The 26,598-nt window shown below is 33.0% G+C and overlaps 2 protein-coding genes across 8 annotated transcripts in view; both read right to left on the reverse strand.

Annotated features, from left to right (window-relative positions):
* Window positions 1-26,598, reverse strand: part of LOC143256146 (terpene synthase-like) — a 51,947-nt gene that overhangs the window by 10,492 nt on the left and 14,857 nt on the right. For 3 of the 4 annotated variants that reach the window (XM_076512944.1, XM_076512945.1, XM_076512943.1), the window contains exons 6-7: window positions 24,541-24,642; window positions 19,540-19,600 (exon numbers count right to left, since the gene is read on the reverse strand). In XM_076512944.1, the coding sequence (XP_076369059.1) occupies window positions 19,540-19,600; window positions 24,541-24,642 (163 nt within the window). The remainder of the gene's footprint in view (window positions 1-19,539; window positions 19,601-24,540; window positions 24,643-26,598) is intronic. The other variant, XM_076512946.1, reaches the window with a different exon arrangement.
* Window positions 214-15,134, reverse strand: LOC143256147 (terpene synthase-like). 4 transcript variants are annotated; one of them, XM_076512950.1, is made up of 5 exons: window positions 14,204-14,533; window positions 5,116-5,176; window positions 1,488-1,556; window positions 1,014-1,099; window positions 214-516 (listed from the first exon to the last, which is right to left on the reverse strand). In XM_076512950.1, exons 2-5 carry the CDS (start codon window positions 5,164-5,166, stop codon window positions 390-392), a joined length of 333 nt encoding a protein of 110 aa, XP_076369065.1. In that variant the 5' UTR covers window positions 5,167-5,176; window positions 14,204-14,533; the 3' UTR covers window positions 214-389. The 4 variants fall into 4 exon arrangements, with proteins under 4 accessions (XP_076369065.1, XP_076369064.1, XP_076369062.1 ...); XM_076512949.1 differs by lacking the exon at window positions 14,204-14,533 and adding an exon at window positions 14,858-15,134 and having other exon boundaries at window positions 342-516; XM_076512947.1 differs by lacking the exon at window positions 14,204-14,533 and adding an exon at window positions 13,005-13,313 and having other exon boundaries at window positions 343-516.

Raw genomic sequence — 26,598 nt, forward strand, 5'->3', positions numbered from 1 at the left:
GACCACGTAATCATAAGAAAAGAAGGTAACTTTAAACTTGTAACCTTTATACCTAAATTTTGTTTTATCAACCTTTGAACCATGTCTAACTACAGTATTCTTGCTGTCATAAAATAAGTTGTAAATCACACAGGGAATGTGTGGTTCATGTCATGCTATTGAATTACTGTGTGGCAAGAACCATTACAAATTATCCAAACCAGCTGATGTGGCTCATATCATGCAATTGAATTACTGAAAATGTAAGTCAACCCTTGACCAGTACTACAAGGTTTGCTATTTAGTATAATTTATATAAACTTTTTAAATGTACAACTACAGTGTAGGCCTACTAAAACACAAAAATAATATACCTGCGTACACAACTGTAGCCTCAGGCTTTCCAAGTTTCAGCAACTTCTCCAGGCCCAAGAAATATACATAATTAGCTGTGTTGATAGTGCTAGCAACACCAAAATGTGATGAGCAACTGGAACCCCTCGTCTTAAACAGGAACTATCTTCTATGTCATCTATCCTACAGAATAAAACTGGGTATAAAAACAGTTCATGTCACAACAGAAAGTTTGGTGTAAACTGTACATTTAATTTCTTGGTAATTGAAGTAGAAAATTTCTTGCAAGTTACCAAAAAATATATGTGAAATATAACATAACATAACAGGCCTAAGTAGCTTTTGAGAAAATATTTATTGTACACACAGTATTGATAGTTGTACAGACTCCAAGTTAAGGATTTTTAAGTTCTAGTATAATTCTGTATTTCCTTATAATAAGTTACACCTATCTGGATAACAGATATTTTTTACCTTCATCTTAGAAAATTTATACCAACCTGCAAGTTGCTACTTAATTAATAGTGACCAAGTGCAGAATGACCCGTTTTGTATCCACACTCCAATCTTTTAACTGTGTGTTTAAATTATTCTCTCAAACCTTTACAATTATGTAAACACATACAACTTAATATATACTACATGATTTTCTCATACAAAGATCAAAATGCATAACTTACAGCAAGCTAGCATTGTGCAACATTTGAACAACCTCCCCTATTATATGACACATTTCAGGTGTAATATTCAGCCAGTGATTGAAAGCCTGAAGAAAATAAACAAGTACATGAAATTATTACAACAGAAAGTATCTTTTATAAAATTAGGTTAAGTAAAATATTTTGTGTTACACACAAAGGAAGTCTTCCCATAAATATGCTTGCTATTCTTGTATATTATACAAACATAAATCTGACATTAAATAGTTTTCTTAGTTTAGAACATACATTACAGTCTATTCTTGGAGAATTTATTGTTCTTGCTTAAAACTACCAAATACACAGAAAATATGTAAATTATACAAACACTATAACTTTGTTTATGAATCCTCTTGAATGAAAACTGCATAGTATACACTATAAGAACAATATTTTTAACACCATTACAATCCATACAAATGAACATATTCAGACAAGTAAAACCTGAAGCAACACCTTTGTTAGCTCACTTCTAATCTTCTTCCCTGGCACTTGTAATATATAGTTGAATGGTTGTAAGAGAATCTGAAAACAAAACAAAAGTTAAAAAAAATTATATCATTAGCTAAAGTACATCCTTTTCTTTTATAAATAATATTGCTTTTAATGAAATCTGTTTATCAGTACTCAAGGCATCCTTATTTCTTGATTTGGAAAACTTAAACCTTTTAAAAAATAGCATTATAGTTCTGAGACTTGAAAACTTTGCATCTTATATTTAACTTTTGTCTTTTTTTAAGATATATATATATATAATTATTTAAATTAGCAGACCTCTTAAACACTTGTTATAACGTTACAAAACTTATCAACACAGCTTATGTGAATACTTAACACAATTTAAAACTTTACCAAGGTGACACTAGTGTATAAGACAATATCAGCTTTGTATTAATAATAACCATTCTATTTTATAATGCTCTGAAAATATTTGGAACATAAGCTTTACTGTACTGGTTACATTACTAACAGCAAAATTACTGCATGAGTATTAAACTCATTTACCTACACCAAGTTTTGTTACTGTTATGTTACCTACTAGGCAAGGAGTTAGTTTTCATACTATTTATTCTGTTGTTAGAATTACACTGAGTATGTTTCTAGGAAGCCTTGCAAGTTCCTAAAAATTTATAATAGTAAAAGTCTAAAGCATCAACACAAATATTTGCAAAATATGTACCAATAAACCTGAAATCAAAACCATGTGCATATCCATCTCATTCACAAATCCCCAGTCACATGTATTTCAAATACTTAGATTAATGCAATGATGTATTACTGTTTTTACCAATGATAGAAACCTAACAGAGTTTTCCTGTTAGCTCTAAAAAAAATACAAATGCAGTAAATATTACAAAAAGCACTAAGCAGTTTTACATATCATAGCTCCATTTTAGTTTGTGGCAAAAAAATCAAGTCTTCTTCATCAATTCAAGTACTGGGTACTAATAAGTTTGTGACAAATATCCATATTGTCTGTCAATAACAATCTGATCTGAAGAATTCCATGTTGTTGTTGTTTTATCTGATTTTAAAAACCAAACCAGTACATTTGTTTAACTTTGAAAATATGAAATACACACAAACATGTCTGTAATGAAGGGAGAACAATGTATCCTGAAATGAAGTATATTAAAAAGAATTTGTTTTGTTTTTGAATTTCGCACAAAGCTACTCGAGGGCTATCTGTGCTAGCCGTCCCTAATTTTGCAGTGTAAGACTAGAGGAAAGGCAGCTAGTCATCACCACCCACTGCCAACTCTTGGGCTACTCTTTTACCATCGAATAGTGGGATTGACCGTCACATTATAATGCCCCCACGGCTGAAAGGGCGAGCATGTTTGGCGCGATGGGGATCTGACCCACACCCTTGGATTACGAAGTCGCGACGCCTTTAACGCACTTGACCATGCCGGGCCATATTAAAAAGAAAGGAAAAGAAATACTTGTGATTGTCAACTGAGGTCATGTCCTTATATATGTATATAAACTAATTATTAATTCTTTTTAGAAAGATAAATGTATTTTCTACATGATTCCAAAAAAATCCTAACATCACTCGAAAAGTACAGTATTTCTGATATTCATAGCTGTTACTTGGTTGAACCTTCCTCTTCCTGCCTATATTGCAAAGAAGTTTGTTATAAGGTTTACATCAACAATTTAGCCTTACACCCACCACAATATTGGTACAGATATGTTGAAGATACGATTGCTGGTTTCATATCTACAGAACTTGGATTTTTCAACCACATTAACTCCATATACCCCAACATTAAGTTCACCCGTGAGCACAAGAAAAACTAACCAAATAACATTTCCCAACCTCAAGATCACTAGAACCAATACACAATTCAAAACAGAAATCCATAGGAAAAATCACACATGCCAGACTATACGTTCCCTGAAACTCAGCACATGAAACAAAACAAAAATGCAACATATTAAAAAACCAAATAAACAAAGACACAAAATTACACTCACCTGATAAACCTAACGATAAAATCAACAAAATAAAATAACACTTCATCAACATCAACAAATTTCCTCCAAGAAACATGGAAAAAAATATATGCATACACCTAGACCAACAATACATCCCAAGATACAACAAGCTACAAAACCATACACTGCTGCCTACCATATGTTCCTAACATCAGTGAAAAAATAACCAACATTTGGAAGAAACTTCTCACAAAACATGACATTTCAGTAAACACCAAATTTATTCAAAAACCAGGTACAAAACTAAAGTCCATACTATGTAAAAACTACACTGACAAACACCATACCAACATTATTTATAAAATACAATGTGATAACTGCCACGACTTCTATATTGGAGAAACAAGTGGAAAAATGGAAACCAGATTCAATGAACATGAAAAAAACACCTTCACAGATTTCTGAACATTGCAAGTCAAATAAGCACAACATAACCATAGAAAACACCAACATGATAAGTACAGAAACAAATTCAAAGAAATGCAAAATCAAAGAAGCCTTACTTATACAAGAACTCAAACTAAAAGTAATCCAATATAAGGAAACACCTTAATGCCTATATTAATTAATAACATAATATCTAACTGTAACACACCTACAATATTGTCCCCATGCACATTCTTGTCCTTAAGACACATGACCAGCAATGGTCAGTTGCAAACTCTCTTTGCTAACCTGTAGATGACTTAAGAAGGTCGCAGTGTTGTTCTTTACTTTGTTTTAATTAAAGTTTTAATACCCATACCAACTGTATTTAGAATACAATTTTACTCGAGTTTTAAAGCATGACGCATACATTGATACACACACACACATTAGAGATGTCCAGACTTGTGAAATAAAGAAATGTGTCAGCACTTATCACAAGCTTAAGTACTCTAAATGTTGCACAGCAAAACCTTAATGTTAAAAACAATTGTGTTTATTTTTATAAAGGTATTTAAAAACAACTACAAGAAGTACAAATTTTGTTCAAATAGAGATGACCTTCTATAAACTGACAATCAAGAATGATTTATTCTACACACTTCAAAAGATGCAGCTTACATCAGTATGATTAGAAAACAGCTAAAATAGAAAACAATTGTTTGTTATTGGTTCCTTTATGGGTGATAACCACAATAACCTTCTATTTTATGATGTCAAGAGAGATATACAAAACATAATTCATATTAAAGTTTGTATTGGAAAAAATAAAAGGAAAATATAATAGAAAAATACATATAAAATTATCTTCATTATGATACTTAAAAGGGAAAACTTCAGAGATGCAAAACTTATTATACACTGTATACCATGTCCATTGGTTGGTTTAAGTAATATTTTATTCAAAAATATATTTTTATATAATTAACTGAAATGAATAACATCTAAAGCTTAAGTCCCTAAAATATGATATTTTTATGACTACAGCAATTAAGAGACGGAATAAAACATGTTTAATTAAAATTATATAACACTTTCTAAAATAATGGTTATAACACACTTTAAAATAGTTATATTTATTATTAAACAATAACAATTTACTAATATTCACATAACTAATTTATATTTACAGTAAAACTTTCATCTAACATACCTTATCTTCATTGATGGACTGGTATTGTTCCCTCATGTTATTAATGGACATTGTGTGACACCTGTAAAAATTACTTTTATATCTTAAATAACTCCACACAACAATTGGAGTTAACTCCTTAGCCAGTTCTTACTTTGTAATAATTTTAAGTCGCATTTTTGTTTGGATTGTAATTACAAGATATATATGAATGTAAACTGTTTAAAAACAGGTAAAAATAACACAAAGAAAACTCTAACATAATTATATGAAGTATTTATTAGACATTTAGAATCTTTAGAATTCCATCTTCAGTAAGCTAAACGTACAAAACAGAACATAGTAATTACACCAGAAATATGATATAATTTGCACTAAATAATAGTAAACAAACCAAATATAAAAAAGAACAGATAAAACAAACAGCATGTAACACAAATATGTATTTAAAAACAAATATTTGCATGAAAAATGTTGACATTTATCTATAATTATAAAAGTTACAATATATTAATAATATGAATGTTATTTTGTTTTCTTTGTTTACTGACTTACAGATTTCATTTTGGTTACACAACTATTTCCTGATACACTTGGTGTTTATGGTTTGGTCTTTATAATTGAGATCTAACCAAACAAGGCTGTGTATTCATTAGTATTATTACTTGGGCATGGTTTTTATGTTATGTTTTGTTATTTTTGAATTATAAACTTTTATGTGATATAAACAAAAGTACTCTACACTTAAGTTGTGTACTAATTTACATTATTTTTGGGGTACTCAATAGTTTTATATTGTGTTCTATTCTATTACAAGGAATATGTTTCAATTAAAATATTTAAAATTAGTTCATGATAATGAGGAACCAACTTGAAGTAAATATATATGTAGGAGAGCCAACTGATATGGATACTAAAAACTTGTTTAAAAACAAAAGTAACATTTTTACTGAGATCATAATTTGAAAAAGTAACCATTATTGAACATACATGGTGGGTGGGTGTGTTTTTCTTATAGCAAAGCCACATTGGGCTACCTGCTGAGTCCACAAAGGGGAATCAAACCCCTGATTTTAGTGTTGTAAATCTATAGACTTACCACTGTACTAGCAGGGAACCATGTGGTGGGATTACCATAATGATAAGTATAACACTTTAGGTGACATTGTAAATTTTTAACCTATTACATATGCTAGTTAGTACTTAAATAAGTGTCCCCTGGTACTGGTTCAATGTGTGATTCACATCTCAGTGATTTCTTTGTTTATATTGTATTTATTGAAGATAAAATGTTTAAAAACTTGGGAGGTTGCCTTTTTTGCATTAATTGCATCTGGCTTTCATTTTTGGCTTGTTTCTTCAAGATAGAAATGATGGCTGTTGTTGCATTGTAAATTAAAAATAATGTTAGTACTGTGTTTTTCAGAGTAATTCTTACATTATCTCCACCACACATGATCACTAACAGTCTCTTTTTTTTTAAACATGATGACCTGAAGAGTTTGAAACATTGATACTGGTTTTGTGGTATACATGAAAGTTTGCAATACCCACAGCATCTGACTCTAACACATATTAAAAATTATTTATTTTTCATTTCTCTTTTTTCACCTTACTCTTAATGTTTTTTAATCTCAAATAACATTTAAGTTTGTCATACAATAGCCATACTAACTTCACAATCACATGGTTTATTAAAAAAAAAAAAGACATTCATGGTTTGCATTGGTTTTGCTGATTTGTGGAATAGTTTTAGTTGTCAGTGTACTGATGACACTCACTTATAGAATAGTTTATGTGATGGTTTTACTTATGTGTGGAATAGTTTTAGTTGTTAGTGTACTGATGACACTCCCTTATAGAATAGTTTATGTGATGGTTTTACTTATGTGTGGAATAGTTTTAGTTGTCAGTGTACTGTTGACACTCCCTTATAGAATAGTTTATGTGATGGTTTTACTTATGTGTGGAATAGTTTTAGTTGTCAGTGTACTGATGACACTCACTTATAGAATAGTTTATGTGATGGTTTTACTTATGTGTGGAATAGTTTTAGTTGTCAGTGTACTGATGACACTCACTTATAGAATAGTTTATGTGAGGGTGTGTGTTGGTTTTACTTATGTGTAGAATAGTTTTAGTTGTCAGTGTACTGATGACACTCACTTATAGAATAGTTTATGTGATGGTTTTACTTATGTGTGGAATAGTTTTAGTTGTCAGTGTAGTGATGACACTCACTTATAGAATAGTTGATGTGATGGTTTTACTTATGTGTGGAATAGTTTTAGTTGTCAGTGTACTGATGAGACTCACTTATAGAATAGTTTATGTGATGGTGTGTGTTGGTTTTACTTATGTGTGGAATAGTTTTACTTGTCAGTGTGTACTAATGATGGTCACTTATAGAATAGTTTATGTGATGGTGTGTGTTGGTTTGTTGAGGTGCAGAATAGTTTTAGTTGTTAGATACTGATAACAGTAACTTGTGGAATAATTTATCTGATAATGTGGTGTGTATTGGCCTTGTTGAAAGGTCTGACTGATGATACAGTGTGCTGCTCTTGGTAAATGCAGAAGTTTGCTTGATGATGTGCTGATGTTGTTGACATGTGGAATAATTTCCCTGATGATGTGGTGTATGTTGATATTGGTGACACACAGAACAGTGTCCCTGATGTAATTAATGTTGATATTATTGACAGATGGAACAGCCTCTTTGCTGATGTAATGTATATTAATATTGATGACACATGAAAGTTTCCTTGCTGATGTAGTAGGTGCTGATACTGGTGACACAGTATAGTTTTCATGATCATTATGTGCGAGTTTAACTTTTTGATAGGAGGTATATACAACTGATTATGTGATAAGGTTGTAAACATACATATTAGCAAGTTATATGACAACCACAATTAACATAAAGTGAAGAGGGTATCAACTGTATTTCACTTTTTACAATGCTCAGCATTTAGTGGGCACTGTGAAGATACCATAAAGTAATAGCTTTTTGGAATTGTACATAACAGCACAAAATATTCATACTCTCTAATTATAAAATCATATTCAGGTTGTGGGTTTAGAATTTCCAAGGTAAGCATATCCTTTGTACTTAAAGGTATCAGAAGACAAAAAGAAATGGATCAAACTGAGGCAACAGCATTATCCAGAAAAATACCTTTAACAAATCATACCTGGTCAAAGTATGACATCTTGTAAAAGGTGAAAAACCATAAACACACACTCACACAAATAACTACAATAAAACTTTGAAGGATTTCTATATGGAAAAATGACACAATTCATGGATATACAAGTTGCTTGTATGATATACCCATCCAGATAGAGCACACCTCAAGCAACTGGATATTTATGCTATTCCATAGACATACCGGTTCAGTTTTCAGATGTAGCACCCATAATTTTCATTGCAACTGTTCTGTTGAAATGGGTGCTAGAAACCTATCCTTGTATGCTAGGTGGATTATGAAAAATCTGCAAGGAGGAATACTGTGCTTTGGATGTGACAGCATTACAACAGATCCTTTTGTAATTGCAACTCAGTGTAGAAGTATTGTCAAGATGCATTTACATAAAAGCATTATCATATCATTCCGATATTATGCATTCATCATTTAAATTTTCTTTGATGATGGTGTGAGTATTTTATTTTGTTTACATGTGAAACATTTTGCTGACCGTGTGACACATATTTCGTTCATTTTTGAAGTAACTTACCTGATAATGCAGTGTATCATGATTTTATTTTTAGAACAGTCCTACTTGGTAATGACATGCATACTTGTCCTACTTGGTAATGAGATGTGTACTTTGTTATATTACAAAATAGCTTCCCTGATAACCAAGTGTAGGTTTATTTTATCAGTGTGCAGAATATTGTCTGGTGTGTGCTAATCTTGTTGACATGTGCACTACTTCTAATTGAAAGTTTGATGTGTACTGACTTTCAAGTAGAGGAATAGTTTAATAGAGAATGTGACATGTCAAGATATTGTGATTTTCTGCTCTAGTCTGCCTGATACAGAACTGCTAAGAGAAAGTTGCTATTATACGAGATGAAAGGAACTTTACTACATTCAACCAGTTTACAGCCTTCTTGATGATATATAACACTTTGGTCAATTTGTATTTGATCACTAAACAGTTTGTTTGAGCATCTACTAAAACTCTGGTCTAAAGTATCAAATCACTATGTAAAAATATCCGTGTAACAAACTTTTCATAACATACATATATTCACATTGAAGCATAATGAGATGCTAAAACAGGCTTCGGCTGTTTACATTATATCTACTGGCAGTCCATTTGGATGTAAAAACAAAATATTTATAAAACTAAAGCAAAATGTATGTTGAAAAAATCCACTTATGAAGCATTTGTATTCTAGCTGTTTTACAAGTAAAAAATAACCAATACCTTAATAAAGGATACAACTTCCAAGTGAATATTCATGTTGTAGTTATCTACATTTCTTGTTTACAACTACTAAAAATACTTTAACAAATGACATAATAACTCCCAAGTGAATGTTCATGTCGTAGTTGTTTCCATTTATTCCCTACAACTGCTAACAATACTTCAAGAAATAGCTTCCAAGTGAATATTCATGTTGTAGTTATCTAAGTTTCTTGTCTGCAACTGCTAATAACACTCAGGCAGAAGGTGTTATTTCCCAATTGCTTATGCCTAAAGTAAATGGAAAAAAAAAAAGACCTATTTTTCTCTTCACACTTTGCTTTTGTGACCTGGGTAATGAAATTTTCAAATTTATCCATTTTCCAGAACATTCCAGATAGATTCAGTGCTGAGTAGCTGATTGAGAATTTTCTCAAACTTACAAGAACTTTCTAGAATGTTGTAGAACTTGCAAGAAGTTTCAAAAACCTTTTAGAATTTTCTAGAACTTTCCATAGTAATGTATATACAGGAGCTCACCACTTCAATTTAGTCCTTGACATAGACCTATCTGATTTTATCCGAGATGGCATCAAGAAGCTGCAAGCATTCTCCAGACACATTCTGCTACATATGTGGCCAATTTATCAGGACAAGAGTGAAAAAGTACTCTGTGACAGCATTTGCTAAAATGTGTGAAGCCTACAAGGCGCATTTTGGCATGCTTGTCAGGGATCCAGATAAACCCTGGGAACCTCATTTTACCTGTGAGCACTGTAAAAACTCTCGATGGTAAGACGGACAATTTTTGCTTGCTTGAATAGTAAGATTTTATGTTATACAAATTTTGGACCTTTCACAAATTAAATATCTTTTCTTTTTTTTTTAAATCTCCAATAGCATAGAAAAATATTACATAAAATATTTTGCATGAACCTTGTACACATTAATTGTGGATGAAGTAAATTTATTTGGTTCTTTTGCAGGATAGTACAGAGGGGAAAAAAGAGAGCCATGAAGTTTGCCATTCCAAAATTCTGCATGAACCCACTGACCACTCAAGCAATTGCTACTTCTATATGGTGGACCCTTCCAAATGTCAGGCTGGTAAGAATGCATCTGCTATCATGTATCAAGACCTTCCATCATTCATTGCCCAAGTGCCACACTGTCCTGAGCTCCCTGTATCCACTCTGCCAGAGAGAAAGCAGCCATCCTCAGAAGAGAGCAGCAAATCAGAAGAGGAGGTAGACATTGAAGATACAGACTAGAATTTCAGAGGTACAACTGGTGAGAGAAACCCATACTATCCCACTCAAAGAAATCTCAATGACCTTATCAGAGATCCTGGTCCAACAAAGTTCAATGTTGCGACTATATTTGGGGGCTGATATGTGAAAGTGATTTACATTACAGTCACAAATCTCGAAAAACTATTCACTTCTAAACATTTTTGTTGATTTTTGTATAACTTTAGTATAAATACATGTAAGTCTTGATTCATATGTTGTTTTATTCAGACCTTATGTAAATGAAAATGTGCAAATTTGTCCATTTTTACATAGAAAATAGATTAATTTCTAAATTTCATTATCCAGGTCACAAAAGCAAAGTTTGAAGGGAATAATGGCCATTTTCTGTATTTTTACAACATAAGAAATTAAAAAATAACACATACTGCCCAGGAACAAAATTTATGTTACATCGTGTAATAGTTTAACAAATGATATAACTCCACACAAATACTCATTTTGTAGTTGTTCTTGTCTTGTGTCTTCAACTACAACTGCTAATAGAGATATTTATTTATTACACAAACAACAGTCTTGACTAAACTTGTTCAATGCTTCTTTACCTTCAACATATGCAACATGTAATGTGACAGAAGAAGCTGTCTCAGCAATATTCAGTAAACAAGATTTATCAGTTAAATTGACACATCTTGGAAACCATGGCTGTACTGAAAACGTTTCAGACTGGTTGGTGATAACCTAAGTTCACTGATTGCCATGGAGCATTTAAGTACTTGATGGTTTTCAAGTGAAATTCTGGTTGTGTATCACATCCACTTCACTGTAAAAGAAAAGTGGATTCCACTGCACAATCACTAAACCTCAACAGCAAGTAGTTCAACCAGACACAAGTTTAAAACAGCTACACAATTTTGACGAAAGTGTTCAAAACCTTAGCTTCTTGACTCAAGTGATTCCATTACATTCTGTCAAAGGATAACAACATCCTCTTTACTTCTTGTGTTGTCATTCCATTCTGTGGCCAGAAATCCATTAATGATATTATCTAAGGTTTTTTTTTATAAAAATCAAATGTTTGACTACCACAGCTAGAGAGTTACCAGGAATTTCTAGTCACTCATACAATAACACACTGTTTCATAGACTTGACATACATATATATTTCTAAACACAGTGTTAAGGCTTACTGTTATAGCAGACTTTAAACTTATCAATACAAATACCAATATTACTATAACTAAATTCATACATCATTAAATGCTTATAAAACCTTTAAGCGAGTTAATAATTCCAGAATATATTATGTAGCTTTCTAACTTTGGAATAAGGACATAACTGTCAAAAACAAGACTTTAGCCAGATCCTAGAGTGTAGTACAAGGTTTTAGGCTGTTATACTACAGGACAGATAAGTCTTTTTGTTATAGTTACATAAACAAGCTAGTAAAAGTAACAGAATTTCAACTTAAATAAAAATCTATGTGCAAAACTGATTTCATAAACTAAGGTATACAGCTAAATATATTTAGAAGTTTCATCCTGTCTTACAATTATGAAAAAAAAAAAAAACTAATTTTTATTCATGTGTTCTCATCTTCATATTCCAGTGCAAGTAAGAGATGAATGGTACAAATGAAGAGACACAGGGCATGGATATGTGTACTCAATTGTTGTTCTTATGTTACAGAGATAACAAAATAAATGGATTTTGTTTTCACACAAAAAAAGAAGAAAGAGTGACATTTTCTATCACACATAGGATGAACACAATATATCATAACAAGTTTGGAAGTTCACCAGTTGTTACAGTTCTTGTTGCTATACCTAGTTATCTATCAACAGTGAATTCTAAAAATAGTTTTACAGCAGTCACCATTACAAATGGCTCCGAGATAAATATTTCATGCCCAAAGTTTAAATCACACCATATTTCACATCTATCCAGTGTAGAAGACTCAATATATTTCTCATCACCCATTTCAACAGTTCATACATATCTGTTTGGTTTTTTATGTCATTAAACATAAAGAATATCTTCACCTCGAAAAACTCTAAATCTTTAGTTTCAGTACATCTTTAAGACTAATATTTTAAGTCAGAAAGGGCTGTTATTATTATTACATACTGCTCCAAAAACAGCAAAAGTTTATCATTGTTAATTTTGGAAGTATCTCAGAACCTATGAAATGCCATATATTATTGCTTTACTTTTAAATTTAATAAAATGTAAACAAACACTCACATCTTAGCTTTCCTAAGATGTTACTACTTGCATTTTGTGCATCAGACTTCAAACCTATTACAAACCTTAGACTTTTAAAAGCAATGTCCTACAATACAGTACACGCAATTTTTACACTAAATATGACTATGTTCTTCGTATCTACTATTTCAAAGTAAATTAAAATAAACTTAAAATTTATACCGCGAATGCTACTACGGTTAGTATTATTACTATTAATGTTATTAACGCATAATAATTAGTAGTATTAGTAAACAGCCCTATTACTAAGACTAATATAGCACTACTGTACTCGCACCGTACTATAGCCGACACTAGCAACTTTTAAGTTATAGGAATAAGTTTGTGTTACCTATTTATTATTTGACGTATATTTCCTAATAATCTTTTATATAACCATCTATTTCACTTTTACTTAATTTTAGGCAGTTTCATTTACTCTGCAGGCAGTAATTAGTCAACCAAGCAAATAAAAACACTTATTTCACTGAAGTATTCACCGACAAAGTATTGACACGCTTAACTTAATATAACTGCGGTAGGCAAAAGTGATATCTGACGCTATAAATTAATCCTCCCCTTTTAGCTCACACAGCCACGTCAACTCTTGCTTGACTTGAAATCTAACTTCATTTTTGTACTTAGTAAGTCAAACCGTTTTCATTAATCACGCCAGAGCCTCAGAGATTACTTTATACCAAACCTGCCTAAAATATTTCAATTTAAGAGGAGGTTAGAAGAGACCCTGATGGATAATAAAATCGAACAAGGTATACGCGCACCCCACGTTTAATACTGCTAGTACACAAAATAGAACTAGTAAAAAGAGAAACAAAGTTACCATAGATTACTTTAATCTAATCTTGCCTAACATAATTTCAAGTACCGCAGCTATTGAGGATTCCATTTTGTTTTAGAAAAATATGTACACAATTGTATTTTTCTGGCACAATTTACAATTTTGTATTTGTTTGGGTACCGAATTTAGCACAAAGCTACTCGAGTGCTATTTTTGTTAGCCATTTCTTATTTAGAAATGATATATTAAAAAGAAAGGCAACAGGTCACCATCACCTACTGCCAACTCTGGAGGTACGTTTTTATTGACAAAAACTGGGGTTGAGCCCAGTGGTGGGATTCAAAAATTTTAAGAAGGGGTTCTCTCAAGGGAAGGCCTCAATAATAACGGGTTCTCTTACTTTTCCGGAAGTCTGAAGAAACTGCAAGCCGCCCCAGCCGACAGAAATCGGCCTGACGTGAAGGCTGAAAGGAAAGACTATGCCCTGTGGTTCATGGAGACGGCACTTCGCGCACCCCGTGTCATCTACATCGACGAGATGGGGTTCAACGTATGGACAATTAAGAAACTGACTGCATTCACTTGACGAACTTTGTCAATAATACGGTCTGTGATTTTCTCATTAAATCTTTCTTGTCGAAATGTGTGATGAAGTGTGACGCAATCAGTTTCCACGACATCAACAATTCGACGGTATAATTGAAGCCATCAACGGGTTCGCTAAGCTCAAACATTTTTAAGAACGGGTTCGCGCGAACCCCTGCGAACCCCCTGAATCCCACCACTGGTTGAGCCTCACATTATTACACTCCCACAGCTGAGAGGGTGAGCATGTTCAATGATGGAATTCGAACTTGCAACCCACAAAACTTACAAATGCTTGTGTAAGCAATAACATACCAAAGTGTTTGTATTTTGTTACTTAATGCAGAGACATTTTAACTTAATTTACTTCTTAGCGAGGATTAATTAAGTTCTCGCAGAATTATTGATTTAAAAACTTTATTATTTGTCAGAGATATAAAAGTATATTTCGTCAGATAGTCAGACTCACCACTCAGCTCTATCACAGGAGTGATTCTCAGTGAATGTTGAACAATCATTTGCGCCAGAAAACTTTCTCAGCAGGCTCAGGAAGTAATGGTCACAATGCCCTTCCAATTATTCTGAGGTAAATCAAGCAGTTATTACCTGATATTCAGCAGTCATTTCATTTAGTGCTCGATAACCTTAAAAGCAAATTTAGCTAAATTATTTCAGTCCAGTTAATCTCATGATTAACAAACTGTTTTAACTGTGATAAATGCGTGGTAAACAAACAATTTAGTGCATACGTAATAACAGCATACCAGCCATCTTGAGATAACAAATTAGTGCGTACGTGATGACAGCACACAGGGGCGTATATTTTTTACACCTGATGGGGGGGATGATTTTTGCGCCACTTATGTGGACTGTTCAATTTGCAAATTGGTAATCTCTGATTACGTGAACCTGAGAGCTGTACACATGCAGTCACAGAGTAATCTTGTTGCCACGATACTTGCATGTATACTTAGGCCTACTGACTGATGCTTACGAACTATCGCTTAGATCGAAAGCTTAGAAGCACACCTACTATTAAAGATGTACATTTCGGTTACTGAAAAAGCCTACGTCTAGGCCTAATTATGTAATTTGATTGGTAAGAACACGAGAATCACAAAAACAAACACACAATTTGTTAGCCTGTGATGCAATAAAACAATTCAACAGACTAAACTGTATGGGGGAGATGATTGTATGCATCATACCCCCACATAAAATGAAGGGGGATATATACTCCCAACCCCCAGGATCTACGCCCCTGTCAGCACACAAGCCATCTTGAAAAACAAATTAGTGCGTACGTGATGACAGCATACCAGCCATCTTGAGATACAAATTAGTGCGTACGTGATAACAGCATACCAGTTGTTTTGAGACACAATTTAGTGCATACGTGAGGACAGTATATGAGCCATCTTGAGATAAAATTTAGTGCGTACGTGATGACAGCATACCAGCCATCTTGAGATACAAATGAGTTTGTTTTGTTTGTTTGTTTTGAATTTCGCACAAAGCTACTCGAGGGCTATCTGTGCTAGCCGTCCCTAATTTAGTAGTGTAAGACTAGAGGGAAGGCAGCTAGTCATCACCACCCACCGCCAACTCTTGGGCTACTCTTTTGCCAACGAATAGTGGGATTGACCGTACCATTATAACGCCCCCACGGCTGGAAGGGCGAGCATGTTTGGCGCGAACCCGCGACCCTCAGATTACGAAGCGCACGCCTTAACGCGCTAGGCCATGCCAGGCCCAACAAATTAGTGCATACGTGATGACAACATACAAGCCGTCTTGAAATACAAATTAGTGCATATGTGATGACAGCATACCAGCCGTCTTGAGATACATATTTGTTCATGCGTGATGACAGCATACCAGCCGTCTTGAGATACAATTTAATGCATACGAGGGCTATTTGCGCAAATATATATATATATATAGAGAGAGAGAGAAAGGTTGTTTTTAGACAATGAAATAATAGCTTTTACCTAATGTGATGCAAATGATATATATTTAGATTTGAAATAATTTATTGATACAAAAAAGTGTGCTTTAAATAGGTTGTAAATTAAAACTCGTATAACGTAATGATAACATCACCAACTCCAAGTGGCACACTTTGGAACTATTCCTTATTAGTAGCACACTTTAAAATTTTCTGTTACGCAAACTATCTGCCCATAGTGGTAAACTCTGAAAGTATACATTACTAGAAATACAGTTTTGAACTATTCCCTTCTGGTGGTAGTTTGTGGAACCATATCATCACTTGACCTCCCCGGCCTCAAGAATATCTCCCGCTAAAAGGCACCCTTTGATCCTCCCTGCCAGTCATCCCCAAAAGCCTAAGGGATCGGCATCCATTGGTATCAAGTTAGGTGGATTATCTACTTACATCAATAACGACGAACTAGTTCTTTATTTCTGCAGAATCATAACTGTCTGAATATCATGACAGTTTTAAGTCATATGTCTCTGTTTCAGCTATTTTTGAACAATGAATAATAAAGTTGTAGTCAAGTCGGAATCTACATTTCAAGTTACCGTTTTCGACAGATGTATTGGAAAAAAAACAAAAACAATAGGATTTTAACATTACAGTTTCTCCACAGACCATTTTTGCAAAATTGTAAATACATTACAATAGTTTGATATCTAAAGTATATCACTTGAACTTAAAACCGAATGTTAATAATGTTAATTATGAGACAACTATAAACTATGAATTGTTCTTTATAGAACAACTAGAAGATACGAGATGTTTCTTACAGAACAACTAGAAGATACGAAATGCTCCTTATAGAACAACTGGAAAATATGAGATGCCTCGTATGGAACAATCAGAGATACGAGATGCTTCTTATAGAACAACTAGAAAATACGAGATGCTCCTTATATAACAACTAGAAGATATGAGATGCTTTTTAGAGGACAACTAGAAGATACAAGATGCTCCTTATAGAACAACTAGAAGATACAATATGCTTCTTATAGAACAACTAAAAGATACAAGATGATCTTTATAGAACAACTAAAAGATACAAGATGATCTTTATAGAACAACTAGAAGATACGAGATGTTTCTTACAGAACAACTAGAAGTTACAAAATGCTCCTTATAGAACAACTAGAAGTTAGTGATTATTCCTTAATGGAGAACCAAAAGTTATGAACTGATCTGAAAAGGTAGAGAACTAAATAATTATTTCAAGAACAGAACTTTTTATTTTCTATTGAGAAATGTAAAAGGGGAAGAGTTGTTAAATTTGTCGCACTTTTAGTTCCATAAAATTACCTCACAAAATGTTGAAAATATGTATATAAATTCAAAATGACAACAACAAAATTAACTAATCGTATTTATCCAAACGTGAGTTTTGTAAAAAGTAATTATACATAAATATTTACATTGATTCAAAGACCGAAGAGAAGGCATCCTGTGGTTGTCCATGTCCATGAGATTGTTTATATCTAAACAGTATCATTCTCTGTTTGTTCATGATGTGGTGTATATATAAAGAGTAGCATTCTTTGTTTGTCCATGATGTGTATATTTTAAACAGTAGCATTCTTTGTTTGCTCATGATATGGTGTATATCTAAAAAGTAGCATTCTTTGGCTCTATATGGTATGGTATATATCTTAAACAACAGCATTCTTAGTTTGTGCATGGTATGGTATATATCTTAAACAACAGCATTCTTAGTTTGTGCATGGTATGGTATATATCTTAAACAGTAACATTCTTTGGTTGCCCATGGCGTAATATATACCTATACAGTAGCATTTTTTTGGTTGTCCATGGTATAGTGTACGTCTTAAAGAGAAGCATTCTTTGTTTTTCCATGATATGGTGTATGTCTTAAACAGTAGCATTCCTTGGTTGTCCATGATGTGGTATATATCTAAACAGAAGCGTTATTTGGTTGTCCATGATGTGGTATATACCTAAACAGTTGCATTGTTTGGTTGTCCATGATATGGTATATATCTAAACAGAAGCGTTATTTGGTTATCCATGATGTGGTATATACCTAAACAGAAGCGTTATTTGGTTGTCCATGATGTGGTATATACCTAAACAGTTGCATTGTTTGGTTGTCCATGATGTGGTATATATCTAAACAGAAGCGTTATTTGGTTGTCCATGATGTGGTATATATCTAAACAGTTGCATTGTTTGGTTGTCCATGATATGGTATATATCTCAACAGAAGCGTTATTTGGTTGTCCATGATGTGGTATATACCTAAACAGTTGCATTGTTTGGTTGTCTGTGATATGGTATATATCTAAACAGAAGCGTTATTTGGTTATCCATGATGTGGTATATACCTAAACAGTTGCATTGTTTGGTTGTCCATGATATGGTGTATATCTAAACAGTAACATTCTTTGTTTGTAAATTATATGGTGTATATTTCAATATTAGCATTCTTTAGTTCTCCATGTCTATAAGAAACAGTCTTTTGAAAAATTATAATATTAAAATCCTATTGTTTTTTTCCAATACATCTGTCGAAAAACGGTAACTCGAAATGTAGATTCCGACTTGACTACAACTTTATTATTCATTTGTTCATGCAACTTTAAACCTCACACTGAAATTTGTTTGGATACAAATAAGAAAAAGTTCATCTTAAAATAACTTTTAGAGGCACTAAAGTTTCATAAACGTTTAATAAGACAATGTTCAACAATTTTCACACTCAGCTTGAGATACAGGATTTCTAACATTATAAATAAGTGTTAGACAGTGTTATTAAAACCCTATTTTAATAGGGTTCAACCTTCTCCTATCCAGGGATCTACAAACCAAATTTAATTGAAAACTTATCAAAAACTATCAATTTGCTTCTGCTTAGGTATTGTTCCTACAACTGCTGAACTAACAACTGTGTACAATTTCTTTAACAAAGTAATTTACTGTTTCCAACTGAACTACTTAATTATTATGAAGCATATTTAAATAGTAAATTGAACAATCTCTTACATGTATGCAATGCAGAAATTGAAAAGGAATAGTAACATTAATGATAAAAATCATTAAAATCCCTGATTAGAAGCTTATTATTGCTAAACGTATTCAAAGATTACAACTTTTATCAAACAACCATTTTTAAAAAAACTTTAACTTGACGACTGTACCTTTTATTATCACTGAAGAGCTGCATCAAACGTACAGCTAATCCAAACAGTCCTCCAGTTTCTGAAACAAAATGAGTTGCAACTTATTAGACCAACTTAAAATCTCTCACTGAATGGTGTTTTGGTTCAGCATTCCGCGTTAATATCTGCTTGAAGACGAAGTGAAAACAAAAATGTTGACAGTTCCATTGTATCAAGGTGGCCATTTTTAAGAACGGGTAGGTGAAGTGGCTGGAGAACCCTTCGGTTTACGACCACGTCTTTTTTCTTTACTGTCTTTAGTCCGAGGAGGTCTATCAACCTCCATGGATCCTGCTCTGGGTCGGGTGGGCAGGTTTTTGTCATTGGAAGGGGAATCCAGTGACTGAGGATGCGAACGAATAATTGTTTTGTCTCTTGTGGTGGGAGAAAAAGATGTATCAGAAGAAATGCCTATATTTGAAACTGAAGGATGTGGATCTTGAGATTTGTTGGAAGGTATGGGAGAAACAGAGATGGGTGTGGAAGTCGATTCATCAACCTTTTTAACCACGGAGGTCAAAAGGCTTTTCATTTGTTTTGAAAACGATTCTCTTGAAGGCACAGAGAGATCTGTCTGCACTCCCACTGTAGTTGTGGAATGAAGTGCAGCAGCATATGTCCGAGATGGAGTTGTGGACAACAATTTCCAAGCCTCAGGATAACTAATGTTATGTGTCGTTTTCAAACGCTGCACCTCTTTTTTCCTCCAACCATTTTGGGCAAGAATGAAAGTAAGAGGGGTGAGAACCATTGCAGTTTACGCAATGTGGGTTCATGTCACAGTCATAGGCATCGTGGTCCTTGCCTCCACAACGAGCACATGTCAGGGAACCACAACAAGATGTCTTTGAGTGGCCAAATCTCTGACATTGGAAACATCGAAGAGGGTTTGGTATGTATGGCCGAACCCTGCAAATGAGATAACCTGCCTTGATGGTGGCAGGTGCACGTGGTGAAGTAAATGTTAAAACGAGGGTATTTGTTGGCAGTGTAACTCCATCTTTGCGAGTGGAGATGCACCTCACTGCAGAAACTCCTTGAGTGGAGAGACCAGCGAGAATCTCTGACTCGGGAACGTTCTTCAAATCCCTTTCAACAATAACTCCTCGTGAAGAATTCAAGGTAGTATGGGGTGTAACCTCAATAGGTATATCCCCAATTGCCTTTGAATTCAAGAGGAGTTCACTGTGTTGGGATGTGGATGTTTCAACCAATATGTCACCAGATCGAAGTTTGTTTACTGATTTTGGAGAGCCAACAAGTCCCTCTAGTCCCTTTTGAATGAAAAAAGGGGACATTTGCCCTAAAGGATTTTCTGAGAGAGAATGTAATATAAGAAAATGAGGTACGTGTGTTACTGATGTTGAAGATTGCTGTTCTGAGTATTCAAGACGTGGTCGCTTACCCATTGACTGTTTTTTTACAATTTTATTTAAATTTTTTAGAGGATCCATAGGAAAAAGAAAAAATTTCGGTACCCACTGACCCCACCCACCATGGAGCCCTACAAGGGGATGCACCACAAAGTCACGCAAGGACAATGCAGCAACACCAGTGTTTCGTGAGCACTATACCCAAACACCAGCATCAGGCACAATGTCCACAACACCCGTTGAGAACTTCCAACACTGGTACTTGGTTGACTCTAGCCCAAGTGGACCAGCCGATTGACCCAAGGGGGGCCACCCAAAGGCCGCCCGTCTGCAGGAATTCGAGGCCAAAGTGGTGTGTTAGGGTTGGACCCCTCAACCACCAGGATCCTCTCCTTCCCTTCACAGGTCGCCACGCACGGCAAACACGTGGGTGGATGTTTAAATCCCAGAGAAGGTAACCAGATAGAACAGAACCTTCCCTGGGAGGTCCCCTCTCCACGTACAGGAATCCACACCGAGGGGAAGTTATGTTTGAAAATTATGGTTTTTCTTTAAATGATTGTTATATGTTTCAAAATACTCATGTAGTTGTGAATCATTTAATAATATGAAATGAAAGGAATATCTCTATTTTCTTTAAATATTTATAAATCTGAAAATAAAGCTGCTTATTTGAGTAATAAAAAATGATAAAATAGATATTATGAATTCTGGTAAAGGTAATTTGATGTATTACCTAATACTAGAGAAACTATACAGTTATCTATTAAAACTGAAAAAGGATATCTTATTAACTCACAAACAACATAAGGCTGTGAAACAGGTGTTTTGTAAGGTGTTACAAAAACACAATAACAAGGCTTAGTTTTAGTCATGAAACTCCAAAGCATATAGGACTGACAGGAAAGAGCATCACAAAAGTAATCCAATAACTTCCAGGAAATTTGTCTTCCTGAAATTCACTTTTGTGGCATACCCCAACAGTCAATTTTTTTACTTGACATTGTGTAAATGATCAAACTGATGGAGCTGAAATAGGATACAAAGTAACATAACCACTTGTTAACTTGTTCCTTTACTAGTATGAAAACAAGGTTCTTTAAGTTTCAAATTTATATTTTATTGGATACTTATATTAAACAACATTTTAGTTATCTGCTGTGTCCACCTGGACTTTAGCTTTGCAAGTTCATAAACATATAGCTGTCCCACTGGGGAACATTAGTAAAAGTATATAAATGACTATCAGTTCTTGAAGCATTCTAATATTCAACAAAATATTTTAAAGTTCACAGTGAATTTGTTTATTTAGAATTAAGCACAAAGCTATACAATGGACTATCTGTGTTCTGCCCACTATCGAAATTGAAACCTGATTTCTAGTAGTGTGAGTCCACAGATATATTGTTGTGCCACTGGGATGCATTCACAGTGGAACATCAACTTGCTTTTAAGTGTTAACAGAATCATTTGTTGAAACTAAATTTATGATATCAATGTACAAAACTTATAAAATCACTAGTATGTATGAATATCTTCATGCTTTAAAATGTTTTTTTCAACAAAAATGAAAAAGTGTTGCTGATAAATCAATAGTATGGCCATATATCGACAAACATGTCTTAAATGTGAAACATCAGTTCTGTATTAAAGATCTTTATTTATATGAATCAGTCTTAACCTTGAAAGTAGGTTACAACATTTTATAAAATTCAAAATATTTGAGAACATATAATGTTATATACAAATTTAAAATGCCCTCAAGGAATTTATTGGTATACTATAAGAAGGTGATTAGAAATGTTAAATGAAACATATTTGTGTCATGTTACTGTTTTATCAGTGAATGTCGATTATCGATACGGCTCACTTTCTGCAGGAGGAAAAAATTATATGTATGAAAAAAAAGATTATTATTAAACATTGTTGTGACAGCTCAATCAAAGGGTTTTAACAGTCAATTTATTGTTGCATATGTGATGAACACTTCAGTATTTCAGATACCTCATAATACCTTACATAATAATTATAGTTTCATACAGTGGCTATTTCACATAATAACCATACATTCACTGCTACTAGTATATCATGAATTTCTTACATGACTACAAAATCAATATTGGTGACACTTTACAAATATCTTACAGTACACTATAAATTAACCCTTTCACAATTGGCTTGGTGTAATATACACAAATTCTTATACCTTTGTACACATTAAGTATTAACACTAACTTTTGATACAGCATGTGCCCCTTCACAAAATTTGGTAGACTTTTAGTAAATATTACAAGTGTTTTTGCAAACAAAAAATCAGATTTTTTTAATGAAATATTTTTACTAAAGAATTGTTTGTGAATATAAAGCTAATTTGTTATTAGTCAGAGTGAAAAATGATTTCATGTTATGATTAAAAATTATCATAATTAAAAAATTAGGAAATAAATATAAATTATGTTTACTTTCATGCTAGAATGACTACATATTAATAACACAAAAATACAATCTTTAGTTTAAGTTTTATATATACATTTATTTCTTTTTATTTTACTGATTTTTTGGTTGTGCACTGTATTCAATAATATAAAACTCTCCCAGTCTTGACTGTGTTTTAGTGGACAAGTATTTTATATTATGTTATAAAGTTTAAATTATCCAAATATAGAACAAGAAATAAAGAAGTAAAGCAAACGATTACCTCTTTTAGCTATGACTTTTGAACTCAGTTATTGCTGGACATAAGTTGTTAAGCCTTTTAAAATTTTGCATATAAAAGGATATATAAAAAGATATTAAAAAAAAATTTTTAGGTTTTATATATACACTTAAATAACTGAATAATCATAAATAACTATACTGATACCACAGAATTCCACTATAATTTGTTAAGCTTAGTAACTACAATGCATTTAGGTCTAAAAAAGTATGAAACTTCCAGCAGTCTAAAGACATAATCTACCTCCTTAAAAGCTTGGAGAGAAAGAACGTGGGAACCTTTTCACAGATCAAAATGGCTGAGAAAAGCCACTGGGAGGACATTCTGGGCTGTTGATTGGTTATTCACGTCATATATCGCCGTAAGAATATATAACGGACTGTTTCTAAAATTCTAGAAAGATGAATAGGGCCATTGTGTTTCTTCAAGTACATAAGCCCCATCTCAGGAGAATAAAAAAATATGAAGTTTTATTTTATATTTCAGCTTATCAGCATTAGTAACTGCAGTTCTTGATTTTTACAAAACTAGACTTAGTATTTTAACATCACAAACATCTAATTTTAAACAATGCTGCATTCAACATACCATGACTCACTAAAATCTATATTTAGATGTATTTGTTTAACATTTACTTTCAAATTAAAAAATTAACTCATATATAATATTAAAGTTCGAATTATAATCTACAATTTGATTATAAACTTATCGACAGAGATTCATAAAATAGAAGTTCAACAACTCTTGCGTGCAAGTGAACAAAAAGAATGACATTTGTCTTTCACCCATGTCCCATTGTGAAAGAGTTAATTACTACTGGTATGTCATGAATTTATTACATTGAAACTATAAATTCAATACTGTTTATTTATAAGAACTAATATAACATACTTCTTTTAACCATGTGTTTGTACTCCTCTTCTGTAGGACAAACAAAATTGTCTCTCCAGTATATCTCCATTCCTTGACCACGATGGAGTTCCAGCAATTGTTCTAGTGAGAAATTTTCAACTGTCTTTATATATGATCTATGGAGCTAAAAAAATTAAAATTTGCAGATTTCTGTAGAGTAAATTACAGAAAATGAGTTGAACATTGCTTGTTTTCTTCATCTTACAACAGGCACGTAGATTATAGAAAAGTACCAGATACATTTACTCTTCTGTACAAAGCAGGGGAAGAAAATATTAGTTTGCAACTCAAGTTGCAAATTGGAAAAGTACAGTTGTAAATCCCTTTGCTCAGCATAATGTGTTAATCATTACATTCTCTTGTGCGTTGTCCTCTAAACATCCAACATGGTAAATGAGCAGTAAAGTTTAAGTTTGACATCAAGGTTATGCAGTCACATGACTAAAAGTGGAGCTGGTTTTTCCATCTGTCATTTGGAATGTAAAAATGATGACTTTCCTAATGGCAACATTATGTTGTATACAGGAAAACTTTGCATTTAGCACTTTAAGAGGCATTTTACGGAACAAAGCAGCTAGGCTATGTACACTTAACACTTTAACAAAGGATTTATATGAGCCATCTAAGTAAGATAAACTGTCAGTACAAGGTAAAGTATTAGCACTTTGGAATGGCTACAATGGACCTGCATTCTATATCCCTGACAATGACCACAACTTTAGCTGCTGCTTCATTAGTAGCACTGACAGACAGACAGACAGTTATGGACATTCTCAACATGGAATACTCAGATAATTTCAGTTATCTAGTTTTTAGTGTCTCATACTGAATATAGACAAAGTTTAGATCTCTATAAATACTTTGTGACAAGCTGAGTGCACAGTGTTAAAGTATGACAAGTTTTTGTAACTATCAAACAGGGATAAGATTAGCTCTACTAAGTCACCTTTAGCAGTATTTCACATGTGCTAATGATTAATATCATTCTAAGTCTAAAGAGAATTGACACGTTTGTGAGGTCATTTGCTAATGTTACTTACATCTGCTAGGTTATTAGTATCAGGCCTAGAATTTATATTTAATTGTTTAACAATGGACTGTAATCTTATGTTACATCTATATTTTTATAGGAGCTATATTAACAAAACTGTTAATGCATGATTCTACCCAAATATTCATATTTTTCATGAAACAAGCACATCAGCTATAGGCTCTTAAATATACGTTTTGTTTCTGAAATAAAGTAATTTGTTAATGTGTGTGTGGATGCATGTGTAATTAAAAGGTGATTTATTGTGTTAAAATGACAATTTGCAGTGAAAGTTGTATTTTCACATTTGTAAAGTACTGATGGTGTTTGACAATAAAATGTTAGGACTAATAAGGTTGTTAAATAATCACACATTAAAAAAAGTTTATGAACTAATGCTACATTTATCAAACATTAATAACTATGAAATAGAGAATTATATTAGTTTTGTGGTACTGGCATCAATAATATTTTCATTGTCTGAAAGAAAACACTTTTAATACAATACAAATATGTTTGTAGGTATGTAATTCACAGTGAATTACAGTGTTTGGGTTATAGTTCAACTATGGGTCCAAATTTTGACTGCATGTTGCATGTGTATAACAGGACTAGGAAAGTGTTGTTTCCGTTTAACTACCACATTATTCTATTTGGAGAGAGCAACAAACATGACCAACAGAAACAAAACCAACTGGCATTGTCACATGTTCCAGTTCTAAGAACTTAACTGCTAGGTTCATTGTTATTTTACTAGTTTGTCCATATGTCCAATATGGTGGATAAAACAAAGCCAGCCAAGTGCATAATGTCACATATGTAACTTCTAAACCAAAGCCAAAACTGATGTTCATTTCTAAGAAATGTCCTGCCAGACAAGACATACACTTTGTCATGAACATATCACATACACTTTGTACTAATTTGTTCATGATGTTTGGAATGCACCAGTTCAGTTCATGAAACCTAACCAAATAAACTAGACCATATATATTCAGTACAAATAA

Source organism: Tachypleus tridentatus, chromosome 7 (genome assembly GCF_004210375.1).
Source record: "Tachypleus tridentatus isolate NWPU-2018 chromosome 7, ASM421037v1, whole genome shotgun sequence".
In the NCBI taxonomy this organism is placed as follows: domain Eukaryota; kingdom Metazoa; phylum Arthropoda; class Merostomata; order Xiphosura; family Limulidae; genus Tachypleus; species Tachypleus tridentatus.